At 43.8% G+C, this 13,968-nt stretch overlaps 1 protein-coding gene across 1 annotated transcript in view; it reads left to right on the forward strand.

Moving 5' to 3' along the window:
- Positions 1 to 13,968, forward strand: part of GIPC2 (GIPC PDZ domain containing family member 2) — an 89,556-nt gene that overhangs the window by 55,098 nt on the left and 20,490 nt on the right. Inside the window, 1 exon segment of the mRNA XM_006146082.3 lies at positions 11,929 to 12,035. Coding sequence (XP_006146144.1) covers positions 11,929 to 12,035 — 107 coding nt within the window.

A 13,968-nucleotide genomic window follows, 5' to 3' on the forward strand; every position in this document is an offset into this window, starting at 1 on the left:
TGCAAGTAGTGACTAGCGAGTATTTGTTGAGAATTCTGGCACTGTTTCAGATTTCAGAAAGACAGATGATAACATCTCATATCAAATAATGAAATTTATCAGCACATCATAGTCATAGCTGTCATCCACTTTTCTGAGTACTTTCTAAGTAGAAAATCATTTAATTTTCACAACCATGTCCAAGATTTTAGAGCTAATGAGCAAGGGAGGTAAGGCTTCTATGCCATGTACTCAGCCTGCAGAGCCAGCTCTCTAAAAAACGTTCTTATGAGTTGGTATGTTTGTTGTCCTCAAGGAGCTTGCAGTTTACATAAAGAGGAAAATAGGTTAAAAATCAAGTAATTGTATTAGCAGTAATAGCTATCATTTATTGAATACTTACTAGAAGCATTGCAGTTTAGTGGTGAAGGCACTGACTCTGAGCCAGCTGCTACCGTTTGATTCCTTTCTCTACTGCTTATTAACTCTGTGATCCTGGGTGTTAGTTAACCCCCCACTGCCTGTTTACTTATTTATAAGATATTATGGGAATTGGATGAGTTAATACATGCAAAGTGCTTAGAACAGTGCTGGACACAGGCTGCTTCCTAAATGAAAGCCATTGCTATTAGGACTGCTACTCTTATGGCCTGACTTAACCCACATGCCATTCCTACCTGGGTTTTCCAGATATGTAAACTGAGGCTTTGGGCAATTGTATAATTCGTTAAGGCCCACCAGTCAGTGGGTGGGAGGGTGGGTATAGCCATGTTTGTTCCAGGGCCTTGTGCTCTTAACATGATGTGTTCCTGTCTCCGGAATACAGTGCACACTATCATATGTGTTGTAATACAGATTTAAACAAAGTGCAGTTCAACCAAATAATGACTTGTCCAGGATTGGTAGGACCAGCAGATGGCAGAATGGCTACATCACTGGACTCCCGTGTAACTGACTGCAGCTTGAATACCGGACCTGGTGGCTTAAACTCCTGCTGGCCATGTGTGCGTGCGTGCCCAAGATCTCGAGAGGAGAATGGAGGAGAAAAGATTGCAGCATGGCCATACTCCCTGGGGGTGATTTCTTGCTTTCTGTCTTTCTGTCTCTCTCTGTCTTTCTGGGGAGTGCATGTGCCCTATAGCAAAAACCTCTCTTAAAAATAAACAAAATAAAACAAAACAAAAACCCCAAAACAGGGTTGAGAGTTTTTCAAATGACACCTTAACTGAAGATCAAGATTTTGGTAGTTACTCTACTTTCGACACTTGTCACGCACTGTTCTGTCTCATCAAAGGAACAGTTAAGAGACTGATGTTCTTGGGGCCAGCAGGTGTCGTGGTAGTTAAGGTGACTGGACTCCCACATGGCTGATCATGGGTTGAGTCCCAGACCTGGCGACTTGCTTTCTCACTCTCCTTCTCTCTGTTGCTCTCTGGTCAACTTCAGAAAAATAAAAAATAAAATAATGAGAACAAATAAAATTAAATTGAAAAAAATTGTTAAAAAAGCCCAACTTGGTGTTCTTACAGGGCTCATTCTTGTGCAGATAACTGACACCTGCATGCAGGTGGGATCAGAACTTACTTTCTTTTTCTCTCCTTGCTTTTTATCTGCTACAGTACCCTACCAGCTGTACTTTTTCAAAAATCTGTTCTGAAGAAGTCTGAGAAATGTTGGAGAAAGGAAGGACATATGGAAAGAGGACATGTCCAGTTCACATTTTAGATTCTTATTTACAAGCTAGATTTTATGTCAACTTTTGAGAAATATGTATGTATGTTAGGGGTGGCTGTGGGGTCAGAAGCATGTGGGCTGTTTATGGACAGAGCCATTTGTGTATGTCCAAGTACCGGTAGGCTTTTTGGATGGGTCCCTTCACTGCTTGGATGGTATTCTGTTATCTGTGAGCTGTCTTTCTGTTGGAGACTGTTTAAGCTGAATTGGCTTCAGCAGAAAAGGAAATCTTACAAATAAGCAGTCCAGGGTCCAACAGGTGGCATGGTGGTCAAGGGTTCTGGACTCCCACATGGCCGACTGCAGTGTGAGTCCTGAACTTGGTGGCTTGCTTTCTCACTTTCTCTCTCTCTTGTGTGCTCTCTCTGTCCCTCTCTGATCAAAATAAAAATAAATACAAATAAAATAATTATTAAAAAAAATAAAAAAGCAGCAGTGTAGGGGTGATGCTGGCTGTCATCTATGTGGGTTCTAATGGTGTGACTGGGCCCAGTTCCTTGCCCTTTAGATCCTCTGCTGCCTGCTGTGTCTGCTTCATCACTTGGGTGGTATTTTCTTGTTAGGCCCACACTGCGTCCCAAGATTATAGTCAGCTACTGCTGGGACCATCTGCTTTCATGTTCATGTAGAGCAGAAAAGCAGAGTGTCTTCAGAATGTCTAGGAAAAGTCTTGATACTCATTCTGATCGACATTAATCACCTCAGCCCACATGCTTCTGATGCCACAGCCACCTCTGAAACAATTATTACGATGAAGGAGATGCATTGGTTTGGTTCATCTCTGAGGCTGGAAGAAAACAACTTTACTTAAACTGCAGTTATCCATACATGACCAATGGGTACTGAGAAGACGTCCAACTAATGTCTATTACTAACGGCAACTTGTAGTTTCCAAAATAAAGATTAGCAGGCCAGCAGGTGGTGTGGTGGTTGTGGCACTGAACTCCCATGTTACTGACTGGGGTTTGAATCTCAGACTTACTTTTTCGCTTCCCTCTCTCTCTGTCTCCTTCTGGTGAGCACAAATTAAAAATAAATAAAATAAAAAATTTCTTAAAGAAAGAGAAAGCAATACCTATCTCATAGTGCTGTGAGGATTAAATCAGAGTGCATATAAAGAATTTATCTGTTACTGGGATATAGTAAATTTTCAGATTAAAAAGGACATTACATTGACTTTCCCTAGATGTTTTAAATTATTGTCTCTCGATGAAATATAGTTTGGATTTCCTTTATTAAAATAAAATGGTCTTCTAAGAATGACACTAGCATAAGAAACAGCATATAATGCCTGAGAATAGCCATTTGTAGACGGAATTTTACACTTTGAGAAATTGTCTGAAAATGAGGGCCAAGAGCTGCAGACTCCAGGTAAAACTTTAAACCCTAATTATTTTTGCTTTGTAGAAATGTGTCAGTGTTCAAAAGAAATATAAAATTAGGGACCAGCAGATGATGTAATGGGTACATCATTGGACTCCCATGTAATCCACCACAGTTCAACTCCCAGACCTGGAAGCTTAAAACTGGAGCGTGTGTGCCCAAAATCTCAAAAGGAGAATGGAGGAGAAGGGATTGCAGCGTGACCATCCCACCTGGGGAGTGATTTCTTGCTTTCTGTCTCTCTGTCTCTTCCTGTCTCTCCAGTGAGTGCACGTGCCATATAGCAAAAGCCTCTCTCTCAAAAAAAGGAAAGTAACCTAAAATCAGAATTTTTATAAAAAAGCACTTAATTTTTCTATTTTTTTGAGAGGTTTTTGCTATAGGGTGCGTGCACTCGCCAGACAGACAGAGACGGAGAGACAGAAAATGAGAAATCATCCCCCAGGGGGGATGGCCACGCCGCAATCCCTTCTCTTCCATTCTCTTCTCAGGATGTTGGGTATGCACTCACATTGCATGGCATGAGCTTAAGCCACCGGGTCCGGGACTCGAACCGCGATTGACTACATGGGAGTCCAACAACATAGCCATTATGCCAACTGCTGGTCCCAAAAGCACTCAAGTTTTAAGAAGGTGGCAATGAACTTTAAAAATCTGAAAATAGGGCCAGCAGGTAGTGTGGTGGTTAAGGCAGCTGGATTCCCACGTGGCCTATCATGGTTTGAGTCCTAGACCTGTGGCTTGAAATCATGCTGGGCACATGTGTATGTGTGCCCAAAGTCCAGAGAGGAAAATGGAGAAGAGATTTTGGCGTGGCCACTTTCCCTCTCTCTGTCTCTAGTCTGGCAAGTGCATGTGCCCTCTGGCAACTAAAACAAAACAAAAGCAAAATCTGAAAGTACTGCACATCCAAAAAACGTATCTGTGGACCACGTGTGACTGTTTGCTGTCTTGGCCTAAGAACTCTTTCATACGCAAGTCCTTTGCTCTGGTTGCCATGCACGCTAAGCTTCTCAGGTACCCAGTGGGAAGAAAATTTCAAGTGAATCATTCTTAGGAGGGGAGGAAAGTAGTGAACTGAGTCACCCAGTTGGGAGGGACTCTTGACACATAAGCTCTCCAGTCTTTGTTTTGAGTCTTTGAACCCGCTGAACTATGTTCTAGAACACTTTCCCCTCTCCTTCCCCCTTCCCCTTTCCTTTCCATCTTCCATTCTTTGCTCTCCTCTCCTTCCTTTCCCCCATCAACACTCCCTGCCTCCTCAATCCCTTTCTTTCCTCTTTTCCCACTTAGCCTAGATATCTTTACCCTTGCTGGCTGGGTCTCTGGTTGGACATCACTTTCTCCAGGAATTCTCAGACTCATGAGAATTTAGATCCCCTCTTTTTTAATTGCTGGAAAAGTATGTACACGAGAGAGAGAGAGAGACAGAGACCCCTCAGTGGGGGCCTAGTCATACCATATCCCTCTTCCTCTATTTCTTCATTCTGTTGGTATGCTGGGCACGCACACATGCACATGCACAGCATTTTTCTAGTCGCAGAGTCAGGATTTGAATCATAGTCAGCTCTGTGGGCTCCAGTTCCTTTAACCACTTGCCTATGAGTCAGCCCCCTCACATACCAATTTAGACCTTTGATACTCTCTCTCCCCGTGGACTAATAAACTGATGTGACATCTTTCCTTGTGAATTTGGTTTCTGTGAATCAGTCCCTGAGATTCAGATCGGCTCTGAGAACACTGGAAAGAAATCAGCGTTTCTGGGCTGCAGTGCTGTGGGTCATTGGTGTACACATCCTGCCGAGTCCTGAGTTCCAGTAGACCCTCCTTTTGATTCTTTTGGTGCTGTGCAGCTTCAGAGATGAAAGTACAGAAACGCATTGTTGAACTTGGTGAGGTAGCTGAGTTCACTCTACTTAATGGTTAGGTGAGGGGGCCTATATATTTCCTTTTTGGGGATGGAGTAGTGTCATGTGTTGTCACTTCCCCATGTGGAATGATGTCACTAATAGAGTATTGGGGGGAGGAGAGTATACAGACCAGAGTCCAGGGATTTCACTCTGTGTTCTTCCACTTCTCTTCAGTCCTCCCACCAATGAGATGGACACTGGAATGTTCCTCTACTGCATGCCCTGTCAGGGCTGGGCTTACATTTAAAACCAGTTGGAGAATCTGGGAGTGGAATAATGGGAGGATCACCTGTTGTTTCCACCCACCTCTAGGTTGAAGGGAGAAGTCCTTTTGTTTTACAGAAAAGAGAAATAGGGCCAGCCAGTTGGTGTGGTGGTTAAGGTGGCAAGATCCCACATGGCCGACTTCATGGCTCAAGTTTTGGACCTGGCAGCTTGAAAAACACATTGAGTGCATGTGCACATGTGCCCGAAATTCAAGAGAAGAGTGAGGGAGAAGGGCTCACAGAGTAGCCATTCCACTTGGTGGGTGATTTCTCACTTTCTCTCTCTCTGTCTCTCCCTGTCTGTATTTCTCCCTGGCAAGAACACACATTCTATGACAAAAAAATAAAAGAATTAAAATAGAATATTAGAGAGACTTTTGCCTTTGGCATTTAAAGTGACAGCATTGTGGACATTTGAAGGGAGACCTTTGACTGGTTCTCGTTGTGAGAGAGAAAAACTTTGTTATGGAGGGAGTGGAAGAGTGTATGTCTCTCTTTTACGTACCTGCAGAAGCAAACAGCAGACTCTTGCAGCAGCCCTGCTCACGTGAGCCAAGCTGCTGGGCTAAGTACTTTTCATACAGCAGTCCTTCAAGTGCTTGAAACAATGCTGTAAATAGTGTTATCCCCATTTTGCAGCTAAGGACTTATTTCAGATTTGCCCACTTTGGGTTTTTATTTTTAAATGTTATTTAACTTTATTCATTATTATTATTATTTTCCAGTTTGATCAGAGAGAGGGAAAGTGAGAAAGCAAGCCACCAGGTTCGGGACTTGAACCACAGTCAGCCATGTGGGAGTCCAACACCCTTAAACACCATGCTGCCTGGCATCCCCAAGATCCGCCCAGTTTGTAAGCAGAGGAACTGGGGTTTTATTCAGCATCCAAACTCTTCACCACTACACTATGGATAATGGCGCAGATTACCCAGGTTTTTCATAGGGTAAACCATTAGATACCGATGGCCAGACAGCAATTGCGGACATTATCCACAGGCACGGTGATAGGACATTTGAAAGTGAACGTGAAGGTGGAGATGATCAGACCTCAGTAATAAAGTCCTCCCAGGACATTTTACAATCACGTGTCATACCTGCTGGCTTTGAAAGGGGTTCTAAAAGGGCCAGAGGATAGAGCCAGCCATAGGGTGGCAGTGGCACAGCACTCTGCAATGCCGAGAGTGTACGAGAAGTTCTGGGTTTGTGTCCTGAGGTCTCCCAGAGCACATGGGGCATGCACATGGCTGACCAAGGCTAGGGTAAGACGGCAGTGTGGACACCCTGTTGGGGTTGCCTGTCTGTCTCCCTCTCTCATGGAAGAAATAAATCTAAAAGGGGGAGGAGGCATAGATAATAAACATATTTTTGAAGAGGATCAGGGTTTTCAGCTGCATTCTAATGAGAACTATTAGGACAGCTTTTATCTCACAGTTTTAAATTGAACGTGATTGGTTTGTTTCTTTTCTGTCATCCAAATTCATTTTTTTCTACTTCCTATCCATGTAGGATCTCCAGCAATGTGCTCCTTTACAGTTATTTGTAGATGTCCTCACGGGTTCACATGTGCCCCAAAGAAGTCTGATCCTGCTAGACTCTCTTGTTGACCTTCTCTGTCCCAGCACTCCAGTCTTTCTTCCAGGTGTCATGGGCTCTCTCTTGCTCACTGAGCAGTTGCTGGATAAACTGCACACTTCCCATTGAAATTGTGGTCTCTGCCCATGCTCTGTCAGTGGGCTCTGTCCTCTAGGCCAGCCAGGGCCCTCTTGGGACCAGGACAAGGCTGCTGTGAGGAGATGGGGAGAATGTCCAGCTTCCCTACTGTGTCGCTCTCTGTGACTGGAGTGTCTTAGCCATGTTGCGAGTGTTCCTTCTGAAAGTAATACTGTTGACTTTTCTCCGTGCCGCTTGCCATTAGGCTCAGGTACAGGGTTTCAGGTTAGGACTAGAGACAAACACCTTTCTGCTTTCTCCATTTCCCCATCTTTATATCTGAGCTGCACTATATAAAAACTGGGGATAGGAATCAGCAGTTAGCGTAATGGCTATGTCATTGAACTCCCATGTAGTCAACTGTGGTTCAAGTCCCGGACCTGGTGGCATAAATTCACGCCAGGTGCATGTGCGTGCATGCCCAAGATCCTGAGAGGAGAATGGAGGAGAAGAGATTGCGGCGTGGCCATCCCCCTGGGGGGTGATTTCTCGCTTTCTGTCTCTCTGTCTCTCTCTGTCTTTCTGGCAAGTGCACGTGCCCTATAGCAAAACCTCTCAAAAAAAAGAAAAAAGAAAGAAAGAAAGTAACTGGGGATATATCTGTTTGTTTAAAATGGCAGGACAGGAGGCCAGCAGATGGTGTAGTGGTTGTGTCATTGAACTCCCACATGGCTGACCACTGTTTGAATCCTGGACCCAGTGGCTTGAAAATCATGCTGGGCATGTGTGTGTGCATGCCCAAGATCCAGGGAGGAGAACGGAGGAGAAGGGATTGCAGTGTGGCCATCCTCCCTGAGAGTGGAGGTGGTGTGTTTTCTTACTTTCCCTCTTACTATCTCTGTCTCTCTGGGGAGTGCACGCACCTTAAGGCAGAAACCTCAAAAAATAAAGAGATGAGGTCAAGTCTCATAACAGAATGATACATGTATATGTAAGTATTTAAATTAAAAACATAGAAACACATTCTTTTACCATGATGTAAAAGGCCTTTTGTTTGAGTAGAGGACATAGGTTGGACCTCTGTGATGTCTTTCTTTTATAATCACAACTTTAATGAATATACGTTGGCTTTATTTTTAAAATTTAAGTCATGTGAAATGATGGATATTGAAAATGTTTTCCTAATCTTCAGAGTCATCTTGCCCACACCTAATTTTTTTTTCTTGTATTTCACTCTTTGGAGTCTTTCCAAAATAGTCAACCTAGTTTTCATAGCCATAATAACTCATTTCACACTCATTTCATCAGCTTCTATACTTTTAAATTAAATCGTGTAATTAGAATAGCAGATACAATTGCTGCAAAAAGGCTGGGAAGCAACCATGGCTGCCTCTTGGTGATGTGCAACTCAATCTGGAGCAGTCGGGCACCCACAGCTGTGAGAGACCTACAGGTGGCAGGTGGTCAGTTTGCTTAATGGGGAGCCCCAATGAATCTAGTAAATCAGCTAGCTGCAGGCTGATTACTGGTGTCTCCTGTATGTACCACATCTGTCCCGTCACTCAGCCCCAAGAAGGCCTTGTTCCAATCTGTTCTTGTGAAGTGACTGATCGAGGGCTTGGCGTGTTGGTCAGACATGATTCAACAGGTGAGTACCACTAATGTAGGCCAGACATGAACACTCAGTCTTCAAAACATTCCCAAACATCAACTCTGTTTTCTTCCCCTGCAGGTGAACAAGACCAACCTGCCTGTCTTCATATATACACAGGTCGATTCGTCTGTCTGACTCAGGACTAGAGAGAAACATGGCTTCCATGTCCTTTCTGGGGGCCTGGCCAAGCCAGAGCTTGAAACTTAACTTTTGCTTTGGTGCCACCAAGTGGTTAGTTTTGAGAATGCCATTTTGAGATGAAGATGGCATGGCAATACATGATTAAAAACAATCTGGGATGGGCAGGCAGAGCATGGAGGATTGTTAGGGCAATGAAAATATTCTGTTTGATTCTACAGTGGTAGATACAGCTTGTCATGCATTTGTCCGGACTCAGAATGTACAGCACCCAGAGTGAATCCTGATGTAAACTATGGATTTGGGGGGATGATACGCCAATGTGGGTCCATCATTATGACAGATGTCCTACTCTGGTGGGGGATCTTGATGACAGGGGAGGCTGGGTATACCTGATCCCTGGGGCCCTGTGGGAACTCTGTACTTTCTGTGTGAGTCAAGAACTCTTTCATTCCATGTACATTTTTTCCTTCTTGTTACTAGTGTTGCAGGTAATAGTCACCTAAGCTACAGACACTGTCTAGAGAGGTCCACTGACTTGTCAAACAGGGATGGCAATACCTTTATGAAACCCCTGCATTCCAGAGCCTGCATCCATAGCTTTATAAGTCCTTGAAATCTGTGCCCCCCCCCCCCCCAGTGTTTTCTGAGTTTGTTCACTATTTCAGGGCTACATCATGCTCACCAAACTTATAAGAGATACTGGTTGATAAGTCAGGATGCCCAAATATTACTTTATAATTAGAAATGTATATGTAGTGTTAGACCAAAACACACATGGGAGTTTAGCAGTTCATTTTCCGCCCTGTGGGAAATTTATATGGGAAGACAAATTGTACTGAGTAGTTGGGGTGGTGAAATCAGAGGGCTTTGGGTGGGGGTCTTTGGCTTAAGGCTAAGGTCATTAAGCTGAGACTCTCTTCACCACTTTAGGGGTACCCTTGACTCTGAGCTGGGAACTGTGACACTGCTGGGCAGTACAGGTCTTAGAAGGTGCTGATGGTGGACATACCTCATCTTTCTCTCTGGGTACTTTTCTTGAGACTTCTTGTGAGCGTCCTTTCTTCACACAGCATACATTGCAACCAGCAAGGCCAACGCTGTAGGGTTACGATACAGCTATAGTCTTCTGAGAGTCTGGTTGTCACCATGATTAACGTTTGAGTGATCCCAAAACTCATCAGCCACCATGAGTAGGTGTTTGCTTAGGAGGACCTGGTCTGTTCATTGCATCATGATTTGGTAAAATTTCATCCTCAATAAAACTTAGGTTTTATGTTTGGTGATTCTGTCCGTAAATACAGGCTAACATTAATATGTAAAATCCTCTTCACCAATCTGCTATAGATTCTCAATAGCAAAACAGGACTTGATTGAAGACTGGAATTGTTGGCCCTCAGTCAGTAAGAGCACATTTGTGTAGGCACTTGGCGTCCATGTTTTGAGAGCTTTGAACAGACCTCACTATTTGCTCACAGTTACCAGCCCATGCTGTGGCTCCTCATGGGAGCTCAGGTGTCTCCAGTTCTTTGGTGCCGCGTCTGCCCCCTCACCCTTGTCCCAAACTGCTACTGCACAGATGGGGGGGGGGTCTCAGTGTACTTGCAGAGGTTCTTAACTGGTGGCCTGTGGTTGGAATCTGACTGACAGACATCTTGTTTTTTGCCAATGTTGTTTTTAACATTTGACTCAGTTAAACTTAAACTTAAACTTAAAAATGACATTTAGGGGCCAGCAGGTAGTGTAGTGTTTAAGAAGCTGGATCCTACATGACCAACTGTACAGTCTGAGTTCTGGACTCGGTGGTATGCTGGGGTGTGTGTATGTGTGCCCAAAATCCTGACAGGAGAATAGAGAAAAGATTGTGGTGTGGACATTGCCCCTGGAGGGTGCTTTTCCACTTTCCCTCTCTCTGTCTCTTTCTGGTGAGGGCACAAGCCCTATGGCAAAAATCTAAAAAAGCAAACAAACAAACAAAAAACAAGGACATGCATATGAAACTGTCCGTATGCAGTTTCTTTGAAAAAAAAAAGTAAATGATCTGACTCTGCAGGGCTGTGTTCCTACAGGGCAATGAGTTATTAGAGTGGCCTAGATTAGGCAGCCCCCTTCTGGTTATCCTTAGTCCCCACCCTTCCCTTTTACTCACTTATGTCACTGCTGGGTATTGTGGCGTGACCATTGTTGGTACATTGCGAAAACGTAACCAAAATAAAACTCAACAGAAAAAAATAAGCATTTGAAAAGAGTGGCTTCTTATGGACTCTTGCTTCCTGTTCTCACACCTGCGGTCAGTCTGTGGGCAATTCCTTCTTTGGAATTTGCTCCCAGCCGATTTCTTTAGACCTCATTCTAAGTGTGTCACCTGAATCTATCCCTCATTCTTCCAAGAGGTGTGGGCTGGAATATTGTGACCAAATCAAGTAGGTCTGGTCTATGCCCACAAGGCCGGGTTCTGAATCCCAGCATTACTTCTAAGTTCAATTCCTTTATCTGTAAAATGAGGGTGAGTATGACCGACATAGGCTGGCATGAGTATTAAATGGGATTTTGTACATGAAACATCAAACAAAGGCAGGTACTCCACTAACAGTGCCTCTGCTCCTCTCTTCTGTCAAGGCATGAGCCTTCCCTTCTTCATGAGCTGGATGAAATCTAGCTGAACTCTTACTGCTACTTCCTGCCGCTTCCATGTCTTCCTCTGTTTTTATTTTTCTTGTTTTTAAAAGATTATAAATTTTATTTATCATTATTATCATTTTTTAATTTGTTACAGGGCACATGCACTCATCAGAGAGAGACAGAGAGAGAGTAAGAAGGCAAGTTGCCAGGTCTAGGACTTGAACTGTGGTTGGCCATGTGGGAGTCCAGCACCTCAGCCACCCTGCCACCTGCTGGCCCCTATGTTTTCCTCTTTTAAATAAAGCCCACTGTTTTATTTTTTCTTCCTAATCACTTCCAGCCTTTCCCATGTGTACATTTTACATTTTCCCTTTTCTTTTTGCAGCCAGAACTCTTATAGAGATTCTCATATGAAAATAATACAGAAAAATTTATGTTGTTTTTGGAAATTCTGTAAGAAGGCATGTCTTTTATCAAAAATCTATAGCAATTATATATAGTGTTGTGATAGAAACTGTGTTAGCTTTCATGGCAGTCTGTAGGTATTCTCTCTGAATCTGTGTGCCTGTTCCCATTCATTGTGTGTTTATAGAAATAGAGCCAAGGTCAAAAGCTGGGAAAGTGTCAGAAGAGAAAATCGGTACTGGAAGAGGGACGCTTCGCCTGAGATCAAAAGGTCCTGCCACGGTGGAAGAAGTGGTATGTTCTGTTTATTTAATGTCAATTCTGCTTATAAATGTGTAGATACGTTTATTAGAGCTGGAAATAAAAACTGCAAAATTAAATAATACTCCATTTACTCTGATCAAAGCATGGCCTTTTAATTAAATGCCTACTTATACAATATGGAAATGACTGAAGGTATTTAGAGAGCAAGTCTAGAAGAGTGTGTGAAAAGAGATCATCTCTAGAAATGCTCCATTACCTCCAGACGACTTTCATAGGGTCTGCAGATGGCTGGACTACGGCAGAAACTTAAGTCAACCACAGTGCTCCCAGGACCAGGACAAAGTCGCAGGGCCACCTGGAGGAGTAAGCATACTTCATAAGATTTTGATAGTGAAAGCTTATATTCGGGAACTTTTCAGGTAAAACATTTTGTAATCTTTTATTTTTCTTTTCATGAGAGAAAGAACACACACTTGGAAGTTTTTGAGAGGGTCTCACCATGTTGTGATCCCTCTTGCCCCAGCCTCCCTGTCAGCTAGGACCATGTGTGTGCCTCCAAACCCGGCCTGTTTAGGTGGGGGCAGAGAACCCATGCAGGCCTTCCATGTGGCCTCAGCCATCACGCAGCAAGCCTTCCTGTTTGTTGTCCTGGCAGCTGGCCTCTGTGGTCATCTTAGACTTTTCTCTTTCATGTTCTACAGCCTTTTCATCTGCAAATCCTGGTGGATCTACCTCCACAATACAGTGGAATCCAGCAAGTTACCCCTGCCACCTGGTCTAAGACACCATCAGCTTAACCTGGATATTAGAGTTACCGTCTATTGATTCTTCTTGCATTTCCCATGCCCTCTTTCCACCTGTGCTCAGCCCAGTAGCCAGAGTTATTCTTTAAAAACATGTGTAAGGGCCAGGCAGTGGCACAGAAGCCATGTAGCTGGGGCTATGTGCAAGGGTCCTGCATTTGTCCGGGGGCCTCCATGTCTATACTGGGCATGTATTTGCCTGCCTGTGATCCAAGCTTGCAGAGACTGGGGGTAGATTGTGGTATAGGGACCCTGTTGGGGGATACCTGTCTCTGTCTCCCTCTTATGGAAGAAATAAACTAAAAACAAAAACAAAAACAAAAAACCTGCAAATGGGGACCAGCAGATGGCACAATGGTTACATTGCTAGACTCCCATTTAGTCAACTGTGGTTCAAGTCCCAGATCTGGCGGCTTAAAACTCAGGCTAGGCATGTGTTTATGCGTGCCCAAAATCCCGAGAAAAGAATGGAGGGGAAGGGATTGTGGCGTGACCATCCCCCCTGGGGGGTGATTTCTCGCTTTCTGTCTCTGTTTCTCTGGCGAGTGCACACACCCTATAGCTAAAAATAAAAACAAAACAAAAAACTCTCTTAAACAAACAAACAAAAACCACAGTGAGATTATGTTACTTATCTGTTTGTAACCTTCCAGTGGTTTCTCATGTCACTTGGAACAAAAGCAGTCCAGCATAACCTGACTTCTCATTTCTTCTCTGACTTTGTTTCCCATCATGCTTCCTTGGCTTCCTCTGCCTTAGTCTCTTTGCTGTTCCTAAACCCCAGATGCATCTTCACCTCAGGGTCTTGTACTGCTGTTACCTCAGCCTGAAGGCTTCGCCCGTTTATCTGTGGGGCTTGCTCCCTTGTCTTCTTTGGGTTTTCTGCCACATATCACCTTCTCTAAAAGGTCCTTTTTCAGTGTTATAAGAATAGCGTCCTAAATAGCAGTTCCCTCCACCCCTCTCACTGTCCAGTCTTCATGCCTTAATTTTCTTCAAGCCCTAAAATGTAAGACTCACTATATCATTACTTATTTAATTTTATCTGTTGTCTCACTCCTTTGCTCACATGTCTTGTTCACTACTGTATCGAGAATAGTACCGAGAATAGTACCTGATATATCAAAGGAACTCAAATCTTGGGCCAACTCTATGGCTTA

Source organism: Tupaia chinensis, unplaced genomic scaffold, assembly GCF_000334495.1.
Source record: "Tupaia chinensis unplaced genomic scaffold, TupChi_1.0 Scaffold000164_1, whole genome shotgun sequence".
Taxonomy (NCBI): domain Eukaryota; kingdom Metazoa; phylum Chordata; class Mammalia; order Scandentia; family Tupaiidae; genus Tupaia; species Tupaia belangeri.